At 36.1% G+C, this 27,094-nt stretch overlaps 5 protein-coding genes across 6 annotated transcripts; all 5 read right to left on the bottom strand.

The window, feature by feature from the left end:
- Positions 1–1,496: 1,496 nt before the first annotated feature.
- Positions 1,497–5,425, bottom strand: LOC120016964 (agamous-like MADS-box protein MADS2). The gene is made up of 8 exons (XM_038869982.1): positions 4,976–5,425; positions 3,826–3,904; positions 3,446–3,507; positions 3,240–3,339; positions 2,592–2,633; positions 2,436–2,477; positions 2,066–2,205; positions 1,497–1,850 (listed from the first exon to the last, which is right to left on the bottom strand). Exons 1-8 carry the CDS (start codon positions 5,158–5,160, stop codon positions 1,760–1,762), a joined length of 741 nt encoding a protein of 246 aa, XP_038725910.1. The 5' UTR covers positions 5,161–5,425; the 3' UTR covers positions 1,497–1,759.
- A 4,127-nt stretch (positions 5,426–9,552) lies between these two features.
- On the bottom strand, positions 9,553–10,693 carry LOC119979912 (MYB-like transcription factor EOBII). Its single transcript, XM_038822534.1, has 3 exons — positions 10,555–10,693; positions 10,128–10,257; positions 9,553–10,017 (listed from the first exon to the last, which is right to left on the bottom strand). Exons 1-3 carry the CDS (start codon positions 10,691–10,693, stop codon positions 9,567–9,569), a joined length of 720 nt encoding a protein of 239 aa, XP_038678462.1. The 3' UTR covers positions 9,553–9,566.
- Positions 10,694–11,904: 1,211 nt separating this feature from the next.
- On the bottom strand, positions 11,905–15,834 carry LOC120016059 (probable protein phosphatase 2C 51). 2 transcript variants are annotated; one of them, XM_038868640.1, is made up of 7 exons: positions 15,641–15,822; positions 14,989–15,233; positions 13,905–14,201; positions 13,162–13,412; positions 12,921–13,062; positions 12,560–12,806; positions 11,905–12,287 (listed from the first exon to the last, which is right to left on the bottom strand). In XM_038868640.1, the coding sequence occupies exons 3-7, from the start codon at positions 14,179–14,181 to the stop codon at positions 12,017–12,019; spliced, it is 1,188 nt and encodes a 395-aa protein (XP_038724568.1). In that variant the 5' UTR covers positions 14,182–14,201; positions 14,989–15,233; positions 15,641–15,822; the 3' UTR covers positions 11,905–12,016. The 2 variants fall into 2 exon arrangements, with proteins under 2 accessions (XP_038724568.1, XP_038724567.1); XM_038868639.1 differs by lacking the exon at positions 14,989–15,233 and having other exon boundaries at positions 15,641–15,834.
- Positions 15,835–16,484: 650 nt separating this feature from the next.
- Positions 16,485–20,411, bottom strand: LOC119979911 (probable protein phosphatase 2C 51). Its single transcript, XM_038822533.1, has 7 exons — positions 20,112–20,411; positions 18,682–18,979; positions 18,046–18,214; positions 17,806–17,887; positions 17,582–17,717; positions 17,244–17,490; positions 16,485–17,040 (listed from the first exon to the last, which is right to left on the bottom strand). The coding sequence occupies exons 2-7, from the start codon at positions 18,971–18,973 to the stop codon at positions 16,788–16,790; spliced, it is 1,179 nt and encodes a 392-aa protein (XP_038678461.1). The 5' UTR covers positions 18,974–18,979; positions 20,112–20,411; the 3' UTR covers positions 16,485–16,787.
- A 1,680-nt stretch (positions 20,412–22,091) lies between these two features.
- On the bottom strand, positions 22,092–26,709 carry LOC119979910 (probable inactive protein kinase At3g63330). Its single transcript, XM_038822532.1, has 10 exons — positions 26,546–26,709; positions 24,172–24,246; positions 23,870–23,937; positions 23,706–23,757; positions 23,451–23,534; positions 23,138–23,281; positions 22,684–22,750; positions 22,501–22,583; positions 22,363–22,416; positions 22,092–22,276 (listed from the first exon to the last, which is right to left on the bottom strand). Exons 1-10 carry the CDS (start codon positions 26,707–26,709, stop codon positions 22,210–22,212), a joined length of 858 nt encoding a protein of 285 aa, XP_038678460.1. The 3' UTR covers positions 22,092–22,209.
- Between the last annotated feature and the right edge of the window lie 385 nt (positions 26,710–27,094).

Genomic DNA, 27,094 nt, shown 5'->3' with positions numbered 1-27,094 from the left:
AACTCAAATTGGCTCAGCCAAATCAGTAATAATAATAATAATAAGAAGGCGGCTTTAGGCTTAGGGTATCTATAGTCCATTTGTCTCCCTCAAAGGGTAAATAATATATACAAGTAATAATAAATTAAAGTCCCTTACTATATATGTGAGGGCTATAAGGTGAATAAGGGTAAAAAAAAAAAGAGGGTACAGCTCTTTCCACCATTAATAGAGAATGAATTACTCGATATGCTTATGTGTAAATAATATATTTGTGGTCACACGTTGAGTTTTTGTCAAACTTATAATATCATGGAAAAATCTTTGTACCCGCAGGATTAACGACCCGAGTTTAGATCTATATCTAATGTACAAATGACAAATTTGTATGGTGTGGTTAACTCGTTATCCATTAAACTTGTGTGTGCGCTCGTGGCTGCGCGCATAAATGTGGGGCCAGTATGTGGTGTTAAAAAACACACTGCAGAAAAGATCCAAATAACACTGTCCTAATTGTAGCAGAGTAACCAGACACAGACACATACAAAGGAGTAGTGACAATATACACAGACCAATACCTGACTATGATGATGATTGATGATCATTCATTCATTCATTCAATCAAATCTGCAAAATATAGATAAGGAGCTAAGTAGGCCCAAGCCCAGCCCAGCCCAACATGGCCTACTTGTAAGGACAACTGAGCTTCTTTGAATTAGGCCCCCGCCCAAACTGGTTTTCCTTGAGCTGCGCATTGGCCACTGTGTCTCACCTTGTCTGTACTCTGTACGTCTAGACTTGATTATCATAATTTTCTGCTAATTATCAGTAATCTTATCATAACTAGCATGAGACCGAGCTTTTTCCAGTGGCAGAGCACCTTGTTTGTCTTCTAGCCAACCTAGCCCTAGGTTCGATTTCTACCGGAGTGGGTTGGGGTGGGGTATCCGCCTATCTGATTTTACTTGAGAGATAGGTAGTTGTCCCATAGGGGCTTTTTTGCCTGTATAAAAAAGGGGAAAGAAAGTTGTCGTGTTAGTGTAAGCCTAGCCCATTGGGCTTAAAATTAAAGCACTGGCCTGGGCTAATTGGGCATAGACTCTTATGGGCTTATAGAGCCCACGTTTTCCCCAAATTTCTATATTATACCTAGGAAACCCATATTGGTATGTTTATGTAAAACTAGACTTAATAATACAAAATCCCACATCGGAAAGTTAAAAAGAGATTAAGTTGAATAGTTATTTAAAATGGTAAACTGAACTATATATATGAGACGCATACCTTTCTCAGCCTTTTGGCTAAGATAAATATAACTAACATACCCTTTATCTTCACATATCAAAGCAAAGATTCCACAAACATGAATTTCATGAACATTAAACAGTCATCAACGTACATTCTATTTTAGATTGAATCCCATAATAAAGATTAGTTACTACAAGCCATTAATTCTCATGCACCAAACAAATGTACATCAAGAGAGGGACCAAAAAGAAAAGTAGTCCAAATCAAGATAGGGGAATAACCAAATTCTTGTAAGTAGTTGTCCAAAATATAAAATATTATAAAAATTCTTACATGTTCCATGGCAGGCAATTCCACAGTAGTCTTATAAAATTCAGTCAATGCTAGGCTTTGTCTTTATGATGATAAATATGAGTTCCACATATTGCGCCTCTTGAAACAATTTACATATTTTGCCAAAATAATAAAGAAGAAGGGAGAAACCATGCATAAGCAGGCTTATGGACCGACCATCCATTATAGCTTCCAAAGCTTAGAGCATCCATCCAGGAATAAACCCATTAACCTGTTGAGCTTGAGTAGTAGTTGATGCACTCATCTGCTCTGAACCCACAGGATTGTACCTGCGGAATCGCAAAATGTATAATTGAGAAACATATAATGGCCTACGTACCCAAGTCTTCGGGGGTCCTAGGCGAACTCTAAGAACTGATATTTTTTCAAAAATATGGGGCCCTTATGAGCAGCGGCCTATGTCGCTCCACCCCAAGGACACCCCTCGAAACATATAATCATAGAGAGAAACCAAAAACCTTCAGAAAAAGGAGTCAAAGATTACCCTATCTGCAGTGTGGGATCGCAGTCTATAGGCTGGAAGAACCCCTGAGTCTGAGCATTCTGGTGAGCATACATGTTTTGGTCATGACCACCGTCCCACGATGGTCGAAGATGATGGTTTCTAGCACTGATTTCATCCAGCTGTGTCAAACAAGAATATTAATGGCACACAATCTCAAAATGGTTTAGGAAAAAAGACATTAATTTGATTACTAATTAAGGTTGAGTTTGATTTAGCTTGCTTAATCGACCTTCGATTTGGCTTGATTAATGAAACATTTAATTTGATTCTTGCATGTTTGGCATACAAATTAAGTTTGGTAGAATAGGAGATTGAGATTGAACCAATTCTAGAGGTAAATGATTGGTACCTTCATTGTTAAGGCTCTGTTAGACTCCATGAGCATATGTTCCTTTTATTCAAACAATTAAGTAGTAATTATCTGCATGTTAGTCCCTAAGAATATATAATGAAGTATTAATATATATATATATATATATATTGTAAGGTAATGTGTAGAAGATACCTTATTTTGAAGGTCAGAAAGCTGATCCAGCATATATTGGGTCTGCAAGGAAATTAATTTACACCAAAATTGTTAGGGTTCTTTATCCAAAAACAATTAGCTATCTAGAAGGTGGAAACACTCATAAATCAATACAAAAGTAATTGAAACTTCGAAATTGTTTCATGCATAAACAAAACAGGCTGAACACGCGTTAGGCCTGGGTTCAATTTACCCTGTCATCGGGTGATGAATTTTTGTGCATGTGGGTCTGATGGTCCGAGTTTAGGAAGGATATTTATGCATAATGAATTGATTAGTCATTCCATATGAATATCAAAAAATTACCAATTAATTCTTGTCATCCACTTTAACTCTAATAAGTTAATCCAACCAATAAGATATAAACATATGTATTAAAACTAATTGAGTACCTCTAATAAGCAAAACATATAGCTAATTATATATATGTTAAATTGACCAGGGGCAAATGTGATCTTCAAAATCCCCATATAGCACTTGAACATTGATCATGTGAATCCAAACATATATAAGTATAACTATCGAGTTGTCTATGTCCTTTGAAGATGACAAGTACATACACTTTATATGATTAAATATATATATATATATATATATATAGGTTCTGTTTGATTGATAGATTATTACCTTAGTGGAGCGAACTTGCTTCAAGGAAGAATCTAATTGACGTTCAAGCTGCTCCAGCTCCTTTGAATTCAGAGGGCCTAAGTCCTCCCCAACAAGGTTTCTACAATTAATTGCCGAGAAAACTTGTTTAATACAAAAATTGAACACGAAACACGAAACATGAAACATGAAACGTGTGTGTGTATATATATATATATATGATATACCTCTGAGTTCTTTGAAGGGACTCATATTTTGCTTTCAGCTTCATATATTCCCGGTAACTGTTCTGTACGTTGTTACAACACAATAACAAAGTGTCAAGGGTACCAAAAAAAAACAAGGTCTAGATAAAAACGTAGGAAATACGGACAATCCAACACGAGAATTTCAAAATTTACAGCACACAAGCACCGCAATGACACACATATATAAATATATATATAAAATATATGCAGTCATATATTAAAAATTAACATAAACACTACTGAAGAGGATATATATATATATATATATATATATATATATAGAGAGAGAGAGAGAGAGAGAGAGAGAGAGAGACAGTACTGATGAGGATATGGATAGAGAGAGAGAGTAATGAAGCTACCTCAAGCTCTTTGGATGGTTTGTTGATTTCCACTGCACCATAGCTGCATTTTTGGTACCTTTCCAGGGTCTTGAGCATGCTGAGGTGATGAGGCCACACAAAACATTGACGTAACAGGTCGTATTATATGGTAGAGATTAAAGAATTAAAGACATGCAACCTTTATTAGGGCAATAAATTCAATTGCTGAGTTTATAATTCAATTACTAGATATTTATTTCAACCAAGGGACAATAGTTATAAGTTCTTGCTTTTCTAATTAAACAAAGAAAACAATATTTAGATGCAATTCAAAAAGGCAAAAAAAATAAAAAGATAAGAAAAAATAGAAAGAACTAACAAACACTTATATATATGTATTTGGTTTTTACAATTAGGGTTTTTACATTTTAACATTTTTCCTCAGCATAGTTGGTTTTCTTTATTTCAGTCTTAGAATTCTTAAACACCATGACCTAGCTATAGATGCATGAGAGAAACAATACTTTTATAATTTAAATATAAAGTATTACAATTTATATATTCATTATAATATTGTTTCAAGTATGAATCAATACAAATAATTAAATGAATCAAAAGGGCGTGCAGATTTTATTAATTATTCATATTCATAACAGCTTCATTGAAATTGTGTCACCAGTCAGAACAAATTATAACAATTAAGAAGATGGAACCTTCTGTCCGAAGAAGAAATTTTAATTTCACGGAAAACGTACAGATGGTTGAATGTTAGAGCTAATTCAATAATTTAGCTCAAAAAGAAATTATAAATAATTTTATGTAATTATTTTCAAAATGGAGATTCTAGATAAAAGAAAAAGAGAAACAAAGATCAGTAATTAATTGTAGTCAATTTATCAAAAAATTCTCCATGAAACAAACAATTATATTACTAATCTGATCTTTAATAAATTAAAACCAAACAAAAGAGAAATTTATCAATCAAAGCAAACACACAAAATCCAAAATCCCATAATAAGTCTGATGCAGATCTTAACAAAAATATACAAGATCTAATCAAAAGTACACCATATATTAAAAATCATCATTAATTTAGGGAAGAAAAGAAGCAAGAGAGAGAGAAAGAGAGAGAGAAACAAGAGATCAAACATCTTTTGAGAGAGAGAGAGAGATGAACATCTATATATACTTAGATGTGCTGCAGAACTCATAGAGCTTGCCACGGTTGGAGAAGACGATGAGTGCCACCTCAGCATCACAAAGCACAGACAACTCATATGCTTTCTTCAACAACCCATTCCTCCTCTTTGCAAACGTCACCTGTCTGTTTATCTTGTTCTCTATCCTCTTCAGCTCAACTCTCCCTCTCCCCATAATTTTCCCCTAAATCCCACACACAAACCCTTACCCTTCAATTAATATCTATATTTCTAAATCTGAAAAAGTATATGTATTGATCTTCTCTCTGGTGGGTCAGAACTCAAGTGTAACCAAATTTGTGAAAAACAAGAGAAAGTTGGAAACTTGAAACCCTAGAGGAAGAGATGGAGATTAAAGAAAGAAGGAAAGAAAGACAGAAAATATAGAAAAGATAAAAGCTTTTTGAAATGTATAATGTATTTGCTTAGTTTCTTTTGTTTTACCCAATTCTGCACTAGAAATGAAACCAAGCTAGGGTTGGTGCTTCTTTCCAGTTTCATATAAACTCCTCTGTTTTCCACTGCTTTCCCTGCTTTTTACTCTTTTATCATATTGATGCTCAAAGCAAAGTGTGGCGCGTGTTGGACACCATCGTGGTGGGTTTGGGAGGTGTGACGGACGTGTAAACAAAGAGAGTGAGGGATGGGGTTTTGTCGTTTTTAATATTTTGGTATCATTTTATTTCCAGTTCCAAGTTCCAGAACGTCGTCACCAACCTTAAAATGGATCTACACGTGTCCAGTCCTTACTGGTCTAAGTTCGCTTTCATGCTAAATTGTTTTTCGTTTTTTTTTTCCCTCTCCATATAAACATATCTCTGGAATCGTCTGATATTTATCTCTTACGATGCCGTTTTCCACAATGTAATAGACTTCAATGGTTCCTTTATAAAAGTTTTTAACCTATATATATATATACTTTTAATTAATAAGTCACAATGGGTAATCAATATTGAAACAAAGTAAAAAATTTATAAAATATGATAAATAATAATTGTCACATATCTTTTTGTTTCAACCATCAGTATAACATGATTTTTTATAATAAGGGAGTGAGTCTGAATTGAAAATTCAAGAGGTTTTTGTATAAATTCCTATGAGAAATGTTAATTAGTGTCTTTAATACATTAGACAAAAATGAAAATCTAGTCATTTTGTATTTGACCACAAGTTAAACACGTGTCGGTGTGTTAACACCTTTTAATCCAAAAGGAGGTCGTATGTTCTACTACGTTAATCACTGTTTTCCTTTCCAATGACTGTCAAAAAATTAGATTTAGTTCCAATTTTCCATGTACTGTCTGTCATGTGTCGAAAGAACAGCAGAGACAGATTAACGTGTCGAGTTCTGATTTGCTGCAATAAACAGTGCCAGGTGACGCAGAGGATTGAGTGAAGGATCTTTATGCTACCGTACACTACCGTGACCTGCCCTCAATGCACGCGTGTCAAGATTAGACAGCGACAGCACACACGTTCAAATGAATCTCTTCGCGTGCTGAATGCTGATGCCTCCGTTTCTACCTAGCGTGCTTTTATTTATGTCCTGCCATGTATAAATGCTTAAATTTGCCAGGTTAATTATGTTGATTTGACTTCCAGATATTAGAAAATCATGATTGGTATCTCTTTTTTTTTTTTTCTAATTTATATGGTTACATTATCATCGGCAAAAGAAAAAGAAAAATCAAAATCATGATCATTGTGAATTATTTCGGTTTTATGGTATGGTCGATTCTTTCAGTCGGTTCATTAAAAAAATGCAAATAAAATCCAACGATCGATTCGGTTATTCGATTTAATTTTTAACAGCCCTATATATATTCTGAAATACACCAAATACACACTGTTTCTTCTGCTTTATTTCCATCATTAAGTTGGCCATGCAAGGTCTCTCCCAACCTCCACATACGACTTACGAGTACTAGGAGCAAATACCAGGAAGTTGGGGTTGGCGGATCAACATCAGCTGGGATCTTTAAGAAAGCAATAAAGGCAACATGCATGTATGACCACACTCCATCCATGGAAAGGGCCGGCCACTCAACAGTGCAAATGCATCATTGTGTTGCTTAAATGTATTGAACATGGCAACAGTTGCAGTACCATTGCTCCATCCACTCTGCCATGTAATCTCTTAAGTAACTTAGCCTAACCATGAGTCGTGGATCCAAATATAGTAAACCAATAATGACAGAAAAAAAGAAAGTGAAAACACAATGGCATATTGCGTGCTTTCCACCATTCAAACGCACTAGATATTCACCACTACTCCTAGCACATGCATCGATCTGAAAGAAAAAAAAAACATTCAAGTCTAGGAATTTCAGATATGTCAATGCCAGTGGAATAAAAAGATTTCTACAATGCTAGTTTCCAACGCTCCTAAGCAACGAACTGCAAAAAGATAACCACCTCCCATATATGAGAATTAGCAATGTAAGAACTATTTGATAAAGCTATGACTCATGAAGCCAGCTTGAGCATAAACTTCAATCAATTGAAAGAAACTTTTGTTCTATTTCTAAGAACGCACCCATACTGAGAAAGTCATAGTGAACTGCACTAATGGTATGAGTGTATGACAATGGAGAAAGTAATAGACTAATATGGTTCATATTTTCTGTACAAAAGCTTAGAAGACCAAACCAAGTCACTGCCAAAAAGTACAAGCATCCAAAAAACTCACCAAGTAATGTCGCGGCATAAACAATTCGGCAGAATGAAGCATAAGCTACTTCTACAGGTCCTCTCTTTCTACACAAATGTTTGTGGAGCCTATTTTTTTTACTTTGTCCAGGTGGTCCAGAACACAATGATAATAAGACTCATTACTATAGACGGAGATTTAAGATCGATTGATCATGTTTGGAATAAAGCATTAGAGGGAGATGGACTTCATTTCTTTTAAAATTGAAGCTAGTCATACTGATGGTATTTGAGAACAATCTGTGCAAAAGAAATGACCTCTAGCTTGGCATTTGGTGCATGCAATAGGTTTCATTTTTGATTCACTACCAAGGGATTGATACAAGTCACCTATAAGGTTAAATGTCACAGGTCCGCCAGATTTGACTGATCCAAATCCTTTACATCTGGAGCAGGCGATCATCCTCAGATCACCACATGTATGCATATCATTTAAAGGCATATTTGACATCAAGTGAAACTAATCCAGAATTCTATTTTCATTATTCAACAACTAGAAGCTTTCCCTTCCTTGGCTGGGAATTATGAACCAAAACAGGGCCGACATCACAAATGCTGGTAAGAATAAAAAATAATGGCCATGAAATTCAAAGATTGAGCCTACCAATGTTTAGAAAATTCATAGTACTTGAACAAGTTACAAAACTTGCAACGGATCAGTTTCAAATGTCACATTAAACAAATTAAAATTAGAGCATTTAGATTGCAAAAAATTCTGCCCCAATTCCATTTCTATAATTTACCCTTGTTCCTGGGGCATAACATGGAGAATTTAAGCACCAAACAAATCCAATACACTGGAAAAATGTTTAAATCCTAATTAAGCTTTCAAATCTCTTCCTTTTCAAACCAGCCAAGCTATGCTACACTGACTAAAAGCTTCTGCTTTTGTTAACTTCGCAGAAGCCATGGTGCAGTAAGTTCACCAAGACATAATTGTTCCACATATGCATCAGAAACCTAATACATATGATTATGCACAACAATTTGACAAGATAACATGGTCATTCATTCATTTGACATATCAAGCAAACCACAGACTTCGAATTCTATCCGTTTCAAATTGAGTTTCATACTGTCAAATATATGTACTAAATCACATTCTGAATCGCTTTCCCGATACAATTCACGGCTCACAACTGATAAAGCAACAAAGAATCGGAAATCGCACAAAAAAGGAATCGAAGGTTTACCATCAATTCTTGGCGCAGCAATGGTGGCACATATGAGAAAGGTCCCCACTCCAAACCCTGCAATCTCGCTTGCTGTTATCTGCTCCATCGCCATCTTCTCTTCTTTCGTCGCTTCGTTAAGTAGCTTATCCAATCTGAATCCCTGGACTCGTTTGAAGGCGAAAGAATCAGTAATGGGCCGTATTACCTAAGTGATGGGCTGGACCCTTAAGCGTGGCACTTAAGTTTGATGATTCTCAAAGCGCGTTTAGTTAGGCCCATTACTTATTTAGGATTTAGGTACACATATATTGGAAAATTGGGGAAAACCCTAATAATACCACTAATGGATCAAGTCAAAATCTAACCATGCCCGAATATAATTTTCTTTGGATTGGCAAGTAGATTAATTAAAGAAATCACATGGGTGATAGCCTATTTGGTGAATCTCTCGGGATCAAACCATATGAACTTGGGAGGTCATAAATACGATTCCCATTAAGAACCATACATTTGTTTCCACGTGTTGGGTTTTGCCACAATGATCGATTTCTAAATGTTTAATTAGTCTTCACACAACATGATAGGCAAATTTTATTCATTTAATGTGAAATCAGCAAATTATTATCAGATAAGAAGTACATCTGCATATCTAGTAAACTTAAGTTAGCGCTTCATAATCTTAATTAATAAATGTAGCCTAAATATTATAGGTAGTGTTGGGATCTCCTCCCATTGGAAAAGCTGTACGGTTGCAGTTAATATAATTACTTGCATGATCGTCCATATTCCACAGGTCACCCCACAGCTCTTCCTCAACCACAGGATTATCTGACCAGGACCCAACAACACTGTCTTGAGTCAACAAACGCAACCACTGATCCTGATCCATGGTTGGGCATGTCATCATGACCGTCTGATCATCTTGCCTTCCTTGTTGATCACCCAGATGATCATGATCAACGGCGGCTGTGTTGTTAGCTAGTTCAATTCTTTCACGACCTTCTTCTTGTTGTTTTTGTTTTGAATGATCATGATCAGCCTTTCTCTTTTCTTGTTTTTGGGATGATCTCTTCTTGTAATGTGTTCTCCAATAGTTCTTTATCTCATTGTCTGTTCTCCCTGGCAAGTATCTAGCAATGGTTGACCACCTATACATACAATATAATATAAATACACGTGTAAGGGAGATTCAACTTTTTTCTAAATTAAATACACATATTTGTGTGTAAGTATAGAGGGAGAGAGGGAGAGAGAGTACCTGTTACCCCACAAGGCGTGAAGTTCAATAATGATAGCTTCCTCCTGAGGTGTTATTTGGCCTCTCTTAAGGCCTGGCCTTAGATAGTTCACCCACCTTAATCTGCAGCTTTTGCCACTCCTGTTCAATCCTAATCAAAATTTGATTAAGACAAAAAAAAGATTAGTGAAGCCATTAATTCATGATTATTTACATACCATATGCCTAACTAGCTCGTTAGAGATACATAAAATTCCACTTTTAATAAGCTCACACTCACGCCAACAACCCCTCAACCGAAATGATTAAGGTATATACTCGATTTGGAGATATCCATGCTCGAATCTCCCACCCCATGATGCTCTATTACAATTTCTATTAGCTCGAGCTTGAACTTTTAGAAAAATTGTTTCAATCTGATCTATAACTTGCTTGATTAATTACTTACCTGAGGATCTTGCAACAGAACTCCATCTTCCATCTCCATGCAATCTAACATATTCACTAAGCAATTTATCCTCTTCAGGAGTCCAAGGACCCTTCCTCCACCCTTGTTGATCAGTAGTAACTATTGATCCCCATCTCATCATTGATCCTTCTACAGTAGTATAGAGTTACTACTTTCACTTCAACCCTGTAATTTGTATATATATATATATATATATATATATATATATTGTTTGTCTCCAAATTCTATGACACAAAATGATTGTAGGGCTTCCCTTATATATCCCCTCAATCAATCGACTCAATCCCATCAACGCATCTTTCTATCAAACTAGACTAGTAAATTAATTAAGATATGATGATCTCATTCGCACTAAATCTAGGAGTCCAAGATCGAGATCATACTTCCATCCAATAATTTGCACCCAAGTGTTAATACAAGCTGCTTAGTTAACAGCTGGACATTAATCTTCCAATATATATGATTGAGCTCGGTCGGCTAAGAAAATCATCTGCCCCCATACATGTCGTCAGGCTCCAGTAGTCCGACAATGCGATTCCGTATATTACATCTTCCAAAATTCACTAATTAATTCTTAAATCATTAGTTAATTAGAGATTAAACAAAAGCATAATCGATCTAGCTTAAAGTTAAGCCTAAGTGGGTTGTTGATGTTTCCTCGAAAGCGGCTTCCGAGCCAATGGCATTGCAACATTTGTTGGCATCGACAGTCGTTAAACTAAAGCGTGCTTTATAGATGGTTTAGTTTTAATCATGCTGTGTTTTATTAGTGTAAAGAAGCTTCTAGCATACTAAATTTAGTAAATTAGGTTAGGTATTGGTGGATTTGAATATACAAAAGGAGATTACTCTGATGACTCACAAGCTATATGTGGCATTTTTTGGAATGTTAGGACATTGTTTAATTGGTTTAGCACAATTTTTTATGTGCCAAGTGACTATATATAGGTAATGATGTGTAACATAAACCATTTGTTTGATACTATTTAAAGGTGTATATATATGTATATAGAAAGATTAAGAGTGTTCTAGACCTTGTAATAGATTGAAGACTAAGAATAGATTGCTTGATTTGACATCCTGGTCAAAAGAAGGGAAATGCTTTACAGGTTTTTCCTTGTGAGCGGTGCTACAAACCTTTAATTTATTGCCCCCTTAACCATGCGTGTGATTACAAAGATATTGTTCCTCCTAAAAATTGAACTCAGAATCTCCAGAATCCACATAGTTTGACCCCAGAGAGATTCACAAATTAGGAAATTACCCAAGTAATTTCTATTAATATTAATCATTATATGTGAAAGGAGAACAAAAAAAGCTCCTAATATAATTCACAAAAGAATCATACCAATCATAATAAATAATAAATTTTATGCATATAATTCACAAAAGAATCTTCCTGTCTCTCCTTCCACTCCTTTTCACATCCACAATTGCAATATTAACTTCTACGGGAGGAGGCTTCAATGGGAATCACAATGACTGACAAGTTATCAGAGCTACCCTCTTCGAAAGCGATCTCTAATATACATTCAGGGTCTTGACATGAAGAGAATAGCTTGAATGCTTTTCTACTTGGATTTGGTAAGAGATCGCAAACATTCTGCGGATTAAGCCTTTCAAATATCCCATCAGATGATACCACCAGAAACTTGTCATTAAGGTCCAATGGTTGCCATTCTGTCACTTCTGGTTCCGCTATCACTCCGTACCTGACAATTTATGCAAAGAACGAATAATTATAGAGAACCTTATAAAACAGTTTAATATAAATTTGGGAAATTCAAGAAAAGAAAATGATAAAAATCACAGCAGTTGGTATCTCAGTTATCTCAGTTGATGTTCAAGAAAAAAATAACACACATAATTTGCGGGAATTATGTAAACAGACCTGCTGAACTTTGATCTGATTACACAGGCCATCCATTCAAGAAATAAATTTAACATTGGCTATTTATTACTAGATAAAGAAGAGGAAACTCACGGTTTGTAGCGTAAATCACCAATGGCTCGAGATACAGCTAATTGGCCAATAACTCGAGGAACATCATAACGTCTGAAAGTTACAAATCCACCTGCGCTCTCTATCCGCAATCGCTCATCGTCTCGGTCTGGATGATGATCTCTTGTCAATTCTTTGGCCGAGAGATGAGTCCATTCTGCATCTCCATAGTCCCGACGTGGACATTTTCCACCATTTATTCTCTTGTGCTCATAAGATGCTATATAGTCTTTAAGCAGCAAGGATGAATTGATCAACATTTAGTTAAATAAATACTTAATTATTATATAATTGGGAATCAGAGTTATTAATACAAATTATTCTACTATTAAGTCTCCATTACCTTCAATTTCTTGTTGAGTTATTGGTTTCTCTGAGCATAGAAGAGCCTTTGAGTCACCAACACCAGCAACCAAAACCTGACCATCTACCAGAAGAGCAACCGTTGCAGTTGATCCAGAGTCAAAATTGAATTTAGAAGCTTCCTGTAATAATGAACAATTCTAAGTCAAATCCATGCCACACAGCAAAGACATATTAGAGACATTTATAGAAAGATTAAAAAAACACACAATTTTACTTACTTTGGTGACTTTATAGTCAATATCGTGAATTGTCCTCACTAATGCTTCCTTCAAAATGTCCAGTGCTGGCTTTTGATCAGAACTGTGGCTATAGCCAAACTTATCTACAATTTCTTCACGGATGAAATGCGTATGCAATCGAAAGAAATCAATGAAAAGCCTTGAAGCCATCTCGCTTGCTTCAGAGCCACCATGACCATCAAAAATTGCAGCAATTCCTACTGTCATGTCTTGATTAAGCCCATTTTTGGCTGCATTAAAGTCAAACTTCATTACACTTTCAATAGAAAATTACCATTACAAATCCAGTCCTAATTGAGATGTAAATATCATACGAAGTCCTCATCTAACCACAAGCAGCTTGGTTAAATAGCAGCTTACCACTTAACAGCTTGTAGAACACTACTACAGCCTCCAAATCAAGATGCAAACTTTCTAAAAATCTGTAGCTAATCACAACTACGATCACTTGAGCTCAAACGATCTATAATTACGGGTGTGTTTGGTAGAGCTTAAAAGTCATAAACCCAAGAATTTTTCAGCCTAAACTTATAAGGCAGCACAAAAAAGCTACTCGGACAAGTTGATTTCAGTTTAAAACTTATAAGTTACATATATATAACTGGTGATGTTTTGTGTCTTTATACATATTAAAGCTGTTACTATATAATAAATCAAAGATCATATATAAAAACTAAACAAGTATAGTATATAAATTTTCACAAAAGAAAGACTGAACTCACCAGAGAAAGGAATCTTTACATCAAGATCGCATAAAATCCGATCCTCTTGGTAATCTCTCCGTCCTTGAAGGGTAGCTGATTGACAATTCATAGTATGATTTTTGGAAACTCCATAGTATGACATAGACCATCCACATTCTGGAGATTGAAAAACCGCGGCTGCTCCACCATCATTGTAATACGCTGTGCATGATGACACCGATGTTGTTGTGGAAGATAATAATGCACATAGTAGAAATAATGCAAAAATCACTAGTATGACTTTGATGACTGCCATATTTGATGCTCCACTGGAAACTGAAATTCCAACCAAGGAATAGGGTAACAATTGATCAGCAATTAAAGGAACAAGTTGAATGAAATCTAATTACTAATCAATAGGGGTGATTGGAGAGTATCCTTGAAAAATCGGTTTTTCGAATTGATCATAATCATGGTTGCAAAAATCGCTAGTCGGCCGCTAGGCGGTTCGCGAGAACTAGGGATTAATTGGATTAATCGGGAACTAGTCAGAGATTAAGCGGATTAATCGTTTTGAGTTTTTTTAATTAATATATATATATATATATATATATATATATATATATATATATATGCAATACATATCATATATATATGTGTGTAAAAACACAATATAAATGAAAATAATACCTCGAACACATACAGATTAATGACAAATTATCAACCAGAACAAATATTTCATCACAAAAACAAATTCAAAGTAAATTAAGCAATCATCATATGCAATACCAAACCAAATTCAATACTAACAGAGTCAAATACAAATTAAAGTTAAACACTCCAGTGTGAAACATAAAGGCATAAAGCCATTAATTGACAAAAAAAAAAATAGCTGAAGACAGAGCATGTCTGTACTCTGTAGTGGGGGCACATGTTCGTAAGATTTGAACTGTCGGTGTCATCTTATTTGAACTGATCGTGGGCATTCCTCCTTTCAATATAGAACAAAACAGCAGAGAGGGTACAGAACACAACAGCTTGAATCGAAGAACACAACAGCAGAGACTAGCAGACAGAGTACAGAACACGAGAGGGTACAAGAATAGCAGATAGAATACAGAACCTGAGTCGACCAGCAGACTAGAACAAGCGACGAACAGGAACACCTCTAGAACCAATGAAGAGAATACAGAATAGGTCCAGCAGAGACTAGAACAAACGACGGCAAAGAATAGAACAAGCGAATAGCAGATAATAGCAAAGAACCGAGTCGAAATCACCAGTTCCTCAGTCGTTTTGTACTCCCCGAAGCAATCGGTTGCAGCAACAAGCGAACATACATATGCAAATTTTAGGGTTTCAAGCTATCTGCAATTGAAAGGTGAAGTCGCGTCACGTAGAAGACTCAAGTATTACCTCTGTCCATTAATGGCTTCTTAAATTCCCTCCCAATATACGTTTCATGCTAATTAAACCACATCCTTGTAGATGTAAGACACAGTTTCATATTAGAAGACCACTTCTTTTTCTTTTTTCTTTTTTTTTTGTGATTTATTATGAATACATAACTATTTTTTTAATAAGTAAATAATTACAAATTTGTTAATTCTAACATTTTACTTGAGCACCAAATAAATCCACACAAACACTGAAACCCTAATTAACGTTATAGTGGATGCCAAAGACATCAGTAATGCTTAATTTGTACACGTTTCAGTTTCAATTTCATAGTCAAGAGTATGAAACAGGCAGACAAAAGGAAATGGAAGGTTTACCTTCTTTGGGGAACTGAAATAAAAACATTAATTCCCAGGGCAGCAATGGTGGCACTCAAAGTCCCGACCCCATGACTACCGAGCTGGCTCGCTGTTAACTGATCCATCTCCCTCTCCTCTTCTTTGGTTGCTCGCTCACCAAGAATTTTCGCTTATCCAATCCCTTGATCTCCTACTCCTCGTTGGAGGAGAACGAAGAAAGGGTAGGCCAGTTATAGTTTTTGAATGGGCTGGACCTATTAGGCCGTCTCTTAAGTTTGATTTGTTAAGGCCCATTATAGTTAGCCCATTAGTTGTAGCCTATTTACTTGTTTAGCAAATATTAAAAATGGAAAATATGACGATTATTATTTAAAGCTTGCCATCAAGATCGCATAAAATCCGATCCTCTTGGTAATCTCTCCGTCCTTAAAAGGGTAGCCTTTTGTGATATGAACCTTAGGATATTATAGTCATTTTGAGGTCCTGAGTTTATATAGGTATACACGTGGCATATCCTGAGTTTACCTCCCAAAGACCAAATCGTTCTAGGTCTCTCTCACCCATTTCCTCCCAAACTTGGTTCTCCATCAAACAACACAAGCGACGGAACCACTCTCCAGCGACGAGACCTGCAGAGAGACACAGCAGAAGCGACCGGCCGGCAATGGCAACCACTGTGGATGGAATGGTACCCAGCAGAGTTCTTGGATAGATTCAAGAACTACAACTCTACAAGCTGCTTGAACACCCAATCGCATGAGCCATTACAATAGAAAACCCATTGTGTGACAAGTCCAGAACTTGTAGCTTAAGTTTATCGTCTGAAAAAATCCACTCTGGAAGTTTATCGTCTGAAAAAACTAAAGAAGAAGATGAGATGACTTCCATTGAGATAAATAAACTAGATATATTACAGAGCATATATAGATGATTTTGAGAAGAAAGTTGACGGTTGAAGACCCTGACAGATGTACCACAAAGAAATCAGGATAGAGACACTGCAAATCTGACTAAAGAGCCGTTGTGAAACAGTTATCGTTTAAACTAAAGTGTTAGACAATTGTAGATTGGGCTGAGCTCGCCTGTAAAGTGTGAGCTTCTTTAAGAGCCTTTGTTAAACGAGTTGGGCTTATCTTCTTCACTCGCCTAATGTATTTGCACTGCACTAATCTCTCTCTATCAAAATGACTGACAAGTTATCAGAGCCACCCTCCTCGAACGCGGTCTCTATTATACATTCAGGGTCATGAAATGAAGTGAATAGCCTGAATCCTTTTCTACAGGGATATGGTATAAGATCACAAACATCCTGCGGAGTAAGCCTTCCAAATATCCCATCTGATGATACCACCAGAAACTTGTCACTTGCATTCAAGGCTTGCCATTCTGTCACTTCTGGTTCCGATATCACTCCATACCTGACACAATTCGTGCAAACAATGAATAATCATAAGAATGCTCATAAAGCTGAAATTAAATAGCATATACGTTTAGCAAATCGCTAAGCCAAATGCACTATGGAAAGCAGTGTTCCATATGATACTGGAGTTTTTAGGCAAAGCCAGATGCATATCCGGAACAAGGTAATTGGAGATTAGCAGATAAAGAAGAGGAAACTCACCGTTTCAAGCGTAAATCACCAATGGCTCGAGACAGAGCTAATTGGCCATTAACCCGAGGAACATCACCTGACCAAAAAGATACAAATCCACCTGCACCTTCTATCCGCAATCGCTCATCATCCCGAACTGGATGATGATCTCTTGTTAACTCTTTGGCCGAGAGATGAGTCCATTTACCATTTTCGTAGTCCCTAAGTGGATGTTTTTCACCGTTTTTTCTCTTGTGCACATACTCCAATATGGAGCCTATAAATTTCAAGCATACAACACACATCATTTAGTTTAAAAAAAAAATGCTTAGAATTAATTAGTGAAAATACTTTTAGTAGGTCTCCACCTCCTTCAACTTCCTGTTGAGTAATGGGCTTTTCAGAGCATAGAAAAGCTTTTGAGTCGCCAACATTAGCAACCAAAATATGATCATCTACAATAAGAACAACCGTGGCAGTACATCCAGAGACAAATTTAGCTTCCTGTAATAATGAACAACTCAAAATCAAATCCACGCCTGACAACAAAGACATTAAAACTTTTAAGGAAAAATAACACAAGTGGACTTACTTCGGTAAATTTAGAGTCAATATCATGGATTGTCCTCACCAATGCTTCCTTCAAAATGTACAGTGCTTGCTTCTGATCAGAACTGTGATCATTATTGCTCAACATGTTAACAATAACTAGAGGATGCAAAGATCAATATAACTAAGATTTTAAAATTAAAAATGTTTGGTCGCATAGCAGAAAAGAAAATTAACATATGCAAGCTTGAATACATATATATATTGATGAACAAGCTCTTACCTTGCTAGGTGCTTGTTAACTCCAAAATTATCTGTATGGATAAAGTGTGCGTGCAATCGAAAAAAATCGATGAGAAGACTTGAAGCCATCTCGCTGGCTTCAGACCCAAGATGACCATCAAAAATTGCAGCAATTCCTACTGTCTTGACTTGATTAAGCCCATTTTTGTCTGCACATGAGTGAAAATTCATCTACTTTTTAGTACACCGAAATAACAATAAAAGCACACCCATGCCTCCTAATTAAGCTGCAAACTTGATAAAGTCCTCAGCCAAACGCAGCAAAGATCACTCGAGCTTCAACGCCCAATGATTTCAGGTGCGTTTGTTAGAGCCTATAAGCATGAGAATTTATGAACCAAAAAACTAACAGCTTATAAGTTGTCAAAAAAAAGCTACCTAGAGGAGTCTTATTTCAGTTTATAAGCTATTTTTTAACGGTGGATCATGAAACACTTAACCTGCTTAAACCACTTAATTTCATAAAGCCTATAACTCTACAAGGTCTTTACAAACACTGAATTTCCTTTATAAATACATCATTACAAAAGCTAATATATACACTCAAAAATTAATTCATTAGAAAAAATTTCACAAACAGAAGTGATTTATAGCAATTAAAATATACTAAACTTACCAGAGAAAGGAATTGTTACATCAAGATCACACAAAACCCGATCCTCTTGGTACTCTCTTTGCCCTTGAAGGGTAGCAGACTGACATTTCATCGTATGATTTCGGGAAGTTCCATGGTATGACTTATACCATCCACATTCTGGAGCTTGAAAAACCAATGCTGCTCCGCCTTCATTGTAATACTCCGCACATATTGAAACTGATCTTGTTGTTGAAGATGATAATCCATATAATACAAATAATAAAGATAAAATCACTTGTGTGACTTTAGCCTCTACCATATTTGATGGCATTGAGAACTGAAACAAGCAAAAGAATAAAAAGTGATCAGCAATCAAAAGAGCAAGTTAAAAACTTAATTCCTAATTGACAATAGTAATGCATATATATGTGCCTAGAAATGTATAGTGTTACTTGTAGTCTCTTGTATGCAAAGTGGCCATATTAGATGGCACAAAAATTGCTTTTTCTGATCATACAACATTCTTCTTTTCAGTTCATGGAAGAGGAAACTGGCAGGCAAAGGTTTGAACACGATATTTCATTGAAAATTCACAAGGTAGTCGACTCAAAATCGAGATTTCACCTATAATCGGGAAGGGGATGTAAATTCGGGATCATAAAAATCGTAAAATTTAACTAAGTATAATTATCAATAACATAATATAAAAATAAAAATAAAAACGCGCATAGAACTTGTTCAATGACATGTTTCAATATAAATTAAAAAAAAATATATAATAACCACAACAAGTGCCAACATCTTATATAGTCAACACGTTACTTGAACTAACCCTGAGGGGTAGCTCAGCTGGTAAGACCGGGACAGTTACACTGACAGGTCCAAGGTTCGAGCGCCGCAAAGGGTCACTGGGGTCTTACATGGTCTTTAATTCCAGGGCCCGTGGGATTAATCGAGGTGCGCGTAAGCTGGCCCGGACACCCACGTTAATAAAAAAAAAAACGTTACTTGAACTTATTACATAAATATAGCTAAAACAAGTTCAAGTAACGTGTTCCAAAACAAATGAACCATAATATTTGAGAATCAAACATATAGCTATGAAAGTAGCTCAAGTCCCCAGTACTAACATCCATAGCGAATTCATCATCATCTCCACCATGGATAATTCCTAATTCTGTAATAAAAAAAAAAACCAGATTTGAAACCAAATTTGGCTTTAACATTAAACTTATTCAAATAACAGAATATCAACTAAAGGAACAGGAAAAAATTTCATACAAAGCTGTCAGATCTAATATGATGTAAATATGTAATACTAGCACGAGGTCCAGCGTCGTTCAAAAAATTATCCACATAATCACATAACTTATAAAAAAATCCGATCATTCAAAGAAAAGATTTAATGGGTTTAAAGTTTAAACAAAAAAAAAAGAAGATGATTTGATTAATTGATTTACCAGACATACCACGAAATAGAGCCGTAGAGGTGTAATCTGTAGTGCAAGGCAGACTTGGAGAATTGGAGTCTGAGGCTAAAGAGGCGGAAAGGCCCACCGACTGCGATCGCCGGCCGGAGTTCTTCACAAATCACACTTCTTCAATCGTCAGGATTCACGCGCTTTCACCCAAAGTCCAAAGGCATAGTGAAGTCTATAGGCAAAGTCGTGCATAAGGGGGAGAGATATGTGCGGGGAAGACTGAAGAGTGAAGAGTTCTTCACGAATCACAAGTTTAAGAGAAGGTCAACACCTTTTGTGGGATGGAAATGGAAATCCGCCTTAAAATTGACACATGTTTCGCGAACGGTGATATAGTCATTTCGCTTTAATTTGTGGGGTGAGTCCGATCGTCAGATCGTGTGGATGCGGAATTAAACTGATGGAAACTGAAATTCCAACCAAAGAAGTTTTGGTCGGGAAAAATATTGTAACACATGGAAGGAAAAAAAAACATATCGACTTATAGTAGTAGTAGTACAAATCAAATATTCTCAAACAATGCCTATTGCACAGGCTCACGGCTACTTTGAAAAATATGATTTGCATCTAGATTTAATATTGTCATACATCAATCACATATCCAGAAAACTAAGACGAAATGTAGGAGAGATGAACTTCGAAGTTTGAGATGTATGTTCTCCTGCAATGTCGGAATTTGCGAGCCAAACGAGGCGGAACTGAGGGCATTGAGCAAAGCCTTACAACTCACTCTCTCGTATCTATGCCGCATGCATCTTCACTCATCCTTGAAACTGACTCTCTCGAACGCTTTCAAGTGGGCTGCACAACAGTGTGAAGCTCCATGGAAACTTGCACAACTATCGAATGTCATCGCCTTATCTAAGCTTCAGATTGGTAATCTATCATATCATCACATCCGAAGAGGAGGAAATGGGATAGCTGACTTGCTTGCAAGAGAAGGGATCAGGAGATCATCAGACTTCATTTTATTGTGCTAAGGCCATCCTCATTGATGCCCTTTTGTATACTTTTGGTTGCTTTATAAATTTGCTGCTTATCAAAAAAAGAGAGAGACTCCTCATGCACTTGTTGTCATGAGGTGAGCATGTCAAATAGAACCTAGATTCTGCTAATTTGTTTGTATGTAAATTTCTGATGAATTGCTTTCTGGACAGGTGTTTTGGCTTCGTACTTACAAAAAGGCTTGATTGAACTCCCTTACATTTTTTCAGATCATTTAAATCCTTATGCTTTGAAAAATGGGCTAAACAAGTCTCTCTTGCTCATTCCGGTATAACGACGCTAACGTGATTATTAAATTTATGCCATGTAGAGATTTGAAAAATTAGAATAATGTTCTCCTGTAAAGCTCCATCTCCAGCGAAATCACAAACCCAAAAATTTCACTACTGTCTCTTACTCGGCTCTCTCCTGAAAAACTTCATATCGTAGCCTCTCTTCTTTGCCCAAAAACTCAGGTCACAAGCAAGAATCTACAACCATATGAACAGTCCTAACCTTCTTTCTCCTCCATTTTGTTGTTTCTCTTGGATCCACATAAAGATCTCAGATATTCATCAATTTTCAATCACTCTATTATTGCTCTCTATCTTCCTTTTCTCCTGATTCGAAACATGGATCCAAAAATTGAAACCCATATTCACCTGATCCAACAATTGAAACCCAGATTCACCTCATCAATCAATAGGGCTTGAAGAAAACGGCCCTATACTGCCCAAACAGGGGACTGAGTCTCTTGATAACCCTCGTTTGCTTGGAATGTTTCATCAGGTACTGGTTACGCATATTACATGTAGTTTATATTTTCTTAAAATAAACGCCGTCTCATTTTTTTCTGCCAAATCTAACATTTTTTAATGGAAATTTGATACAAGGGCTAACCAAGTCCATTCTTCAAAGTAAAGGGGGCTTCAATGATTTGAAAAAAAAAATAAGGGGCTCAGTCGAATCGTTTTGCAAAGTAGATGAGCTTTTACTTCTACCATTAAAAAAAATGACAAAACTCTATCATCTCAACTTTTATCTATACATCTCAAAAAATGACAGAATACCAGTTTCATTAAATTGTGTATTTATAAACTGCCTATATTCTATTGAGAGACCTGAAATAGGGATGTGCCAAAGCTTCCTCCACGTTTAGACGATCAACCTGCAATACAGATGTAATATGTTTATACCACCTTAAACAAAAGGTAAAATATTTGATAATTAAGTTGGATTTGCTTGAAAACTTTCTGGCTCCCACTTCAGCAGTTGGCGAACCAAGTCTGATGCCAACTCATCTGTAAACCTGCAAATTACAATATTTTATTTGAAACAGTAATTTCTGCAAATCAAACCATTTAATTATGAGAAATTCCAAAATTTCACAAACCCCATTCCAAGAGGATCTAAATTCCTAATTCCATCAGAGAATAAATCATTGGAGCAGTTCATGGAAGGTGGTGCTCGAATTCCCTGAGACAAGTAAGAGCAAGATACACACAGGAAAAAAAAATACAAAATGTAACAAATTTTTTTTGTTAAGGCATTAACAAAAATGTAACACAGAGTATACCTTCATCCTCATGAACTTATGTGCCTTTGCTGGCATCCGGATGCACAGATACTCAAATATCTCCAGTCCGAAAATATTAGAGAACAAGAAATCTAGTTTTAACCCTAGAACTCCTATGAGAGAATAACAGAATAAATTCACTTCCATCTCAAATAAACTTACCGGAAAGTGATTTAAAAGAAAACGCGTCAAATTTGGTGTGGTTCAACATAAAGTATCAGAGGATAATGTTATCGAGTCTGCCACACTTAGAACCTGGCGGTCGCGGTGCTCAACTTGTAAAACTTTAAGAGATGCCGAGCACATATCCATATGCATGGTGTGAATGTGGCCATGACTCCATAAAAATAGCACACAATACATACATTTGAAGCCCATATGAAAACATATGCATGACACAATCAATATTAGACATCTTCCTTTGAAACTTCCAAGGTTTGAAATTTGGACTTACTTATACAGCAGTTCAATCTCGTATTGATCCAAGTCAGGGAATTGAATAAATGCTAGGTCATGCATTGTGGAAGGAGTCAAGTGGAAAATGGGACCTCCTACAACCATGTCCAGTATCATAGCACCGACACTCCACATATCGTATCTATCAGAAAGAGAAACTGATTGGTGATAACAATCTAGAAGCTTGATCAATACTCCCAAAGATATCCTTATCAATGCATGACTAAGTATAAAAATGAGACTTTCTGGTCAATAATCTCAAAATATGTAGTTTCAGTAGCTGAGAAAAGAGTAAAGAAGCTGTAAAGTACTTTTTTCCTCTGCGCGACGGTCCCTTAAACCAGCTAGGATTTGCAAGAACTTCTGGAGGAGCATAAGCGTAAGTTTCTTGTGCACTGAGAGAAACAAAAAAACAAGGGAAACGGCAAAGATGAGAATCCAGGGAACAGTTTGCAGGCCACAGGAAATAAACGAAAAAGGAAAATTTAATAAGAACAAAATAAATATGACGATTAGAACATGGAAGACCACTGACATCATGAGAATTCATTTTTTAAGTTTATTACACTAGTCGTAGCGAAATCCATGAATGTATGATATAGAACAATTCAATTGAACCTAGGATATTATAGAGCATATCCAGCTCAAAAAATACAAACAACCCTAATTGCAGTAGAAGAAATCATATGTATCACCTTGTCATATGAACTGCCCAAATACGGTAACTTACATACGGTCTGATCAGTAATAGGATGAACAAAGGCAGATACCAAAAGGGAGACAAGTCCGGACAAATTTCTCCGAATATATGAAAATTTTAAAGGACTAAGAACTGACACCTCAAAAAAAAAAAAAAAAAAAAAACAACTTAGGGAACCAAACCATTTCATTGGGATGATCAAGCATCAGTCAAGATTAACTTAAGTCGATTGAATAATAAATATGTAAACAACACTTGATGATCAAATTGTCTCAACTAAGAAAATTTCAGGAGAAGGATGTAAGTTTGAATGTACAGGAGAATGAACTTACTCGGATGGACCATTCGACCCATACAAATTGCGTAAGCTGAAATCATCAATGGCACTACCAAAGTCAATAAGGCGCCTACATGAAAAAGAAATCGTGTTGAAAATCTTAATAGATACAAGCAAGCAAAGAAAATATAAAAGAAGGTTCTTAAATGTCATAATTTAGACTTTTAACTAAGAGTCTACCTTTCACAACTACAAATTTATATTCGAACCCTAAAAGCAGTAAAGCGGGAGAAGTTGGTCTCCAGCTTCATGAATTAAGATTTGTATCACTCCATATGGGCGGTTGAGATGAAAATAGGTTTGGAATTTCATCTAATTTGGTAACTACTTCAGATTTAAATTGCTTGCTACACTGCCAATTACAAACCAGCATATAAATAATTTCCATTTTCTTGTTGCTAACCATGCAATCAACTATGCGGTGTATGAGTGTGAGCGTGCATATATATATACAGTGTGTGTATGTGTATATGTATATATTCTATAGCTGTGTTTGTATGTATACATCTCGTTTTGTATATTTGTATATGTGTATTTGAATATTTGTGTTTGTATATGTGTGTTTATAATGTATATGGATTTAATTTGAGTTTCTATGGCATTTGAGCACAATTTTGACCCATTTTTGTGTTTACTTGTTGAGCTTGGGTCGAATGAGCCACTTGGGCTGGAGAGCATACTTAAAGGATTTGGGCTGGATTGAAGCAATGGGTCTCGCGGGTGATATTGGGTTTTTGTACATTTTATTATTTGTCATGCATAATTGTAAAGTGTAACCCTTGTAATAGTGTAACAAAAATAGTGGATGTAAAATAGAAAATGCATACATGATATTTTAGGATGCTAAAAGCATATAAACATTAGGAAATGATTTTTGTGAATGATGATTGCATTAGGATGCATGCTTAGGATTTTGATTTCTCACACTACGCCATGATGCTTAGATGTATGCTAGGATTGTTTGAATACAATGAAAATGAATGCAACGCGTTAGTCATTAGAATTAATCCAAGCCGTCTCACCTTAATAAACACACCAAGATTAACTTATGGAACCTTTATGTTTTGTTTAAATACCAAGGAGCCTTCAAGATATTGGGGTTCCATTGGCATTCATCCAAAACATTTGGATTTCGTGGACCCGGAAAGCAAATATGTTTTTTAGGGATTAGGAGAACTTATTTAAGGACCCAAAGGGGGTTTAAAGATATTTGACCCGATGGGCCTTAAATGGATTCTTTCTTTTCTCATGAAGAACATAATTGTGAGTAAGGCTTGAATTGAATCTTTTTTTCATTGATTGTGGGCCTTTTTGGTGCATCAACCAAGTTCCCAAAAATCTCTTCTCCAAAACCATCAAAACCCATTCCAATGTTCTTATCTAAACAACATTTTTTCCAAATCATCAAAAACATCAAAACCCACTCCGATATGGATTTTTTTTTCATCCAATACCAAGTTAAATATTTCTGGCCAAGCGGGGAATGGCCGTAGTGATCCCATGTACCTCTTTTATCAAAAGCCACTTCAAGTGAAGTCTTTTATTTAACATTTTTGGCCAAGCCGGGAATGACCATAGTGATCCCGTGCACCCTTTTTTTTTTTCCAAAAATCACTTCAAGTGGAGTTTTTTATCAAACATTTTTGGCCAAGCCGAGAATGGTCATAGTGATCCCGTGCACCCTTTTTCCTTCTTTTTTATCAAAACCCATAAAAATAAGATTTTTAAAGTCAAATCTTGGTCTAACATCAATGGAACATTTCCACCCATTTGATAATACATGATTTTTCGGGCATATGGAAAACTCATTAAAACATTTGGGACATACGATCATTCCTTAAAACAAAGTAGAGCCAAATAGGAAAACTTTTTTGAAGGTAACCGTTTTCGGGAGTTGTGGGGTGCCTAACACCTTCCCCATGCTCAATAGACCCCCTTGCCCATCTTTCTTGTAGACCAGAACAGATGCCCAATTGCATCCTAAAAATCAATTGATGGCGACTTCATTGTTTTTCATGCCGGTTGCTTCACTTAGCAACATAGCATGATAATGTCCTTTTACCTTCTGCACCAGACCTACTTACCTGCTAAACCGCACCACACGCACTCGACATAGGAACAACTAGACAACTGGTTTGAGAACATACTGGGAGTACAATAGCCAAGAGCACCAGCTCACCGGATTGTCTAGTTTTTATAAACTCGGAAATAAGATAATAAAAACACAAGAGAGGAAAACCAGAGAAGCAAAAATAAAGATGGTTCCAATGAACACGCTCATTCAAATAGAAATTTATATGTTTTAATCCTGCACTGATGAGCTTGTTCTTCAAATTGCTAATGATAATTTGTTTCGGTTAATGAACTACCGATCATAACCACCAAACAATTCAACATACTCTGCCCAAAATGTTCTCAACTCGTCAATCAAGTTTTGCCGGACGTTTATCCATGCATCCTCTCCAAAACCAAGTAATCCAGCAATAGCCCGAAAGCCACAATTTCCATCAGCTTTTACATCTTTTACGAACATAATGTAAGGTTGCAATATAGGTGGGAACTAACTAAGATATACATGCTCATGGGCAGTTGACCTCGATCTTGAAATCCTTTGCGTAGGAAGTGGTGGAGTGCTATAAATAGATGAACAACTGTGTCTGCCTGGTTCCTGAGAATAACAAAAATCTTCTTGCTGAATGAACTCGAATGCAGACGCATCACCACTAGTAGATCTGTCTACTTTCTTCTTTGCGGAGGGGCGAGCTGATGAACTATTATGTCTAACTGGATCCTGAGAATGATTCAAATCGTGCTGAACAAAATCGAATGCATACTGATTACAACGAGTTGATTTGTCTACTTTCTTCTTTGAGGAGGGGTGTCCACGAATATTTGTCTTAACAACTGGTTGAAGAAGA

The sequence above is a fragment of the Tripterygium wilfordii genome, chromosome 15, assembly GCF_013401445.1.
Source record: "Tripterygium wilfordii isolate XIE 37 chromosome 15, ASM1340144v1, whole genome shotgun sequence".
In the NCBI taxonomy this organism is placed as follows: domain Eukaryota; kingdom Viridiplantae; phylum Streptophyta; class Magnoliopsida; order Celastrales; family Celastraceae; genus Tripterygium; species Tripterygium wilfordii.
The sequence above is the reverse complement of the archived record's forward strand: the minus strand, read 5'-3'. Positions and strand labels throughout refer to the sequence as shown.